Raw genomic sequence first — 3539 nt, 5'->3', positions numbered from 1 at the left:
TTCATTAGAAGCATTTCAAACAGAAGTAGATTAACCAACAATGCTCATCATGATAAACTCAAATCAATGAAAACCTTGTATATATCATAACTAAATGGGACAATTGTAATTCAACATATCTTAGTCTTTAGAAAACCTCAAACTCAACAATTATGATAAATTAAGTACCAGAATAGCAAAATAAAACTTATAAATTTTGAAGCTAACTATTTCTCCTGTTTAATATCTTTGGCCATCTTTGTTGATGATTGTTGTACACTATCATTATCTTCTACTGCATCATTCATAAGTCTCTTACATGGAGTGAGTCCTGAATTTTCAATGCTCAGATCATTTTCTGCAGATGCAGATAGAGGTTCCTATCATGAATAAAGAAAGGCAACGATAAAATTTACAATAATGACACAATGATAAAGTTGCCCAGCAAGTAAAGAATATCACATGTAAAAAATACATACAGAAATGCTATTCATGTCATCCTGGGACAGATGTTCTGGTGGTCGAAGCTTTGAGGTCTGGTGAAAATAATATCTTCATGTTAGTGTACGCCCTAAGAAAACTAAGCACTCATCAAACGAAGATTACAAAAGATTACCTCTTCAAATTTGAAACTCTCCTTAATTTTATTACGCACATCTTCATCAGTCTTGAAGCCAATGACAGAAAGTCTCCCATTTTTAGGCTGATAAACAGCTCTAATTGCCAATTCTTTTGCCAATATGGAGTCAAGTTCGTAAGGGAACTCAAGTGGATCGTAATCAACAGACTATAAGAATAAAAAGTATTAGACACCTTAAAAACCAAAAACAATTGATTTAAATATTGTTTTATGCAACAATTACATACCTGTGTTAAATCCATCTTCATTTGAAGAGCAGACTTCCCAATTAACTTCACGCAGTCTGTGTCCCAAAAGACGAACTTTGCCTTCGAACTGCCGTCAACAGCTGTTATATCAAGCTTATACCTTAATGATTCATGAAACATAGAAGAACACATCAATCCTCACTGTTTGTAAGAGAATATAAACATTACCAGTTGGTAATGGAAGAGGAATATAAAGTATACCGTGGCACAGGTTCTGGGCTAATATGATCCTTAAAACACTTCAGCTTTCCATCCTTGGCAGTCACACTCCTTGTACATTCCACACATCCATCATAGTACCACCCCATTTGCCCAGCATCAAACTTATCGAGGGTAGCAACGGTAACACAGGTTGTTTCCTACAAAGTTGGCGAATATCAATTACAGTTATATGAGGCTTTAAGAATGATAGCAATATAAGGAAACAGTCATTCTTTCTTACATGTTGCAGATTTGTTATCTAAGAGAGACTCATTATTTCAGCCTTCCAAACAAATTTGTCATAGTCAGAATAAAATGAGTTTTGCGTCGTCTCAACTTGTACACTTGAAGATGATAACAAAGGCAAATCAACACCAAGTCTGAAAATTGTAAACACAACACTAAATTCAATTAAAATCAACATCAAGTTAAATAAATTATTATGCAAGACAGTTAAGAAGAAGATCAATAAGCATTCCAAACGATATAATAAAGAAACAGACACATGCTATAGCACCTTTCTTTTAGACTCTTGACTTCCTCAATAGCAAGGTCATTAATCAACAGTTTCGTTCCATTCCATGTGTTGGAAACACTAACTGGAAATCCTCCTGAATCACAGGAATTGAAGAAACATTTACAACTGTTGGATATAAAAGATATTGAGCATTTACATTTAAACTATTGTATCATGCATGATTACCTTGAGCCTCTTTAACCCTTGCATTGATTAGAACAATGACAATATTTGATGCTTGCTTATTATTCTTATAATACTCATATATCTGAACTGCAAGTTGGCCCCAAAGAGTACATTGTACAACTGTTTTGCTGGCATCTACAATTGAAAAAACTATTCTGTTCTTGTTGTTGTCACCGTTAACTTGGGTTTGAGTGATATCAGTGATTCCTCCAATCAAATCTAAGAAAAAAAATGGATTGGTTAAAATTTTTCAACAAAAATAAATTATAATTTCTGAAAGTAGGGTGTAGGGAACTTACCAACCAAAACATTTGATTGAAACCTTCCTTCAACTATGGAATTCAAAGCAATAATGTTAAGGTAGTTATGAGGGATGTCAAGAAATTATGCATTCTTAACAGAAGTTGACCCACAAAAAACCAATTTGTGCGTATGATTTGTCGACTTAAAAGCAAAATCATTCCTCCCAACTTTAAAATTTTGCATGATATAAGAGTTTCCTGTTTCAATTTGAGATTTGAATTTGGAAAGCAAATAAGCAGGGACAACAGCCTGAATCATATCACGCTGAAAGAAACGAACATTTCATCATCAGTGGTTAATCAACACAAAACATATAATAAGTAATCAATGGGGAACCATATCCTGCTACAGTACCTTAGAATCAACCAAAACCATCTCCATGTGTTCTTTGTTTAAAGAACTTGTGACAGTCCATAGATGTTTGCATCTAACAGCGATCTTCCACAAATCTTTTGAATCATTGATCTCTTTCAATGGCTCAATAGGGCGAGACATGATTCACATACAAACTGTGCAAGAAGAGTAGAGATTTCAGTTAATTATCAAAGATGAATCAAATGGAGATTAATATAAACAATGTTTAACAGAAGTTAGAGACGGGGGGATGGAGAAGAAGATAGTTTCTTGAGACGAAGGGGGAGTGAAAATTGCGGGGAAGGTGATGGAGGCGAATGATTTGGCTTGAGATGGAAGAGGAGCGAAAATCGCAGGGAACCCAGATGCAGCAGAATATACATGGTTATGCATTTGGTCATGTTTTATGCAGCCTATGGAACACAAAAAGTTTATGGAACAATGAAAGGTTGCAGTTAATGAACAAATGGAGTTCTATGTTTCCCAAGCCAGATTTGTGGCTTTTTTTCTTTGATTCACGTGGCCATGGATTTATTGTGTAGGGGAGTAATTATGGAATTGCTTTGATATTTAAACCCAATTATATTATCAATGCAGCTTTTGCCATTATTTCACCTAAAATATAAAATAATATAAAACAATATAATATAAAATAGATAAAAAAAAGGAAAAATCAACTAAATAAAAATGAAACCAACCAATCAAACAGTGACACAACAGATAGCATTTAATATCAAATGAATATGGTGGCTTTATTTTTCAGAAGGACAAATTTACCCATGAAATTTTAACGGTTTTAGTTATTTAATCAGAGGGCTTAAAGTGTAATTATCAGGTACTTTACTTTTTATATATTATAATAGATTAATAAAATTTAAGGCAAATTCTTATTTGCACTTTTGAAAAAATTGAATAATTTTACCCAACTTAAAATATTGAAATGCCCATGTGCCCATTTTACTATATTATGAGTATTAAATGTTATTACTATTTAAAGGTAAGTTAACATTTCTGATTCAATTGACTGTTCACTCTTTTTTACTTCTTTCTCATAATTTAGATCTTATTCTCGTTGCTTCTTAAATCTTATTTATCTGTAAATTTTCTTACG

General features: G+C 32.9%; 1 protein-coding gene across 1 annotated transcript; it reads right to left on the bottom strand.

Annotated features, from left to right (window-relative positions):
• Nucleotides 1-206: 206 nt before the first annotated feature.
• Nucleotides 207-2569, bottom strand: LOC131598163 (uncharacterized). Its single transcript, XM_058870791.1, has 10 exons — nucleotides 2429-2569; nucleotides 2192-2338; nucleotides 2094-2103; nucleotides 1772-1990; nucleotides 1586-1679; nucleotides 1361-1448; nucleotides 1069-1226; nucleotides 847-967; nucleotides 596-766; nucleotides 207-359 (listed from the first exon to the last, which is right to left on the bottom strand). The coding sequence occupies exons 1-10, from the start codon at nucleotides 2567-2569 to the stop codon at nucleotides 207-209; spliced, it is 1302 nt and encodes a 433-aa protein (XP_058726774.1).
• Between the last annotated feature and the right edge of the window lie 970 nt (nucleotides 2570-3539).

This window comes from Vicia villosa, linkage group LG4 (assembly GCF_029867415.1).
Source record: "Vicia villosa cultivar HV-30 ecotype Madison, WI linkage group LG4, Vvil1.0, whole genome shotgun sequence".
NCBI classification, from domain to species: domain Eukaryota; kingdom Viridiplantae; phylum Streptophyta; class Magnoliopsida; order Fabales; family Fabaceae; genus Vicia; species Vicia villosa.
The sequence above is the reverse complement of the archived record's forward strand: the minus strand, read 5'-3'. Positions and strand labels throughout refer to the sequence as shown.

Coding starts and splice junctions, on each gene's coding strand:
- LOC131598163 (XM_058870791.1), bottom strand. CDS start 2,569: ATGTCTCGCCCTATTGAGCCATTGAAAGAGATCAATGATTCAAAAGAT. Junction 2,339..2,428: donor TGGTTTTGGTTGATTCTAAG/GTACTGTAGCAG, acceptor CGTTTCTTTCAG/CGTGATATGATTCAGGCTGT. Junction 968..1,068: donor AGCCCAGAACCTGTGCCACG/GTATACTTTATA, acceptor TGAATCATTAAG/GTATAAGCTTGATATAACAG.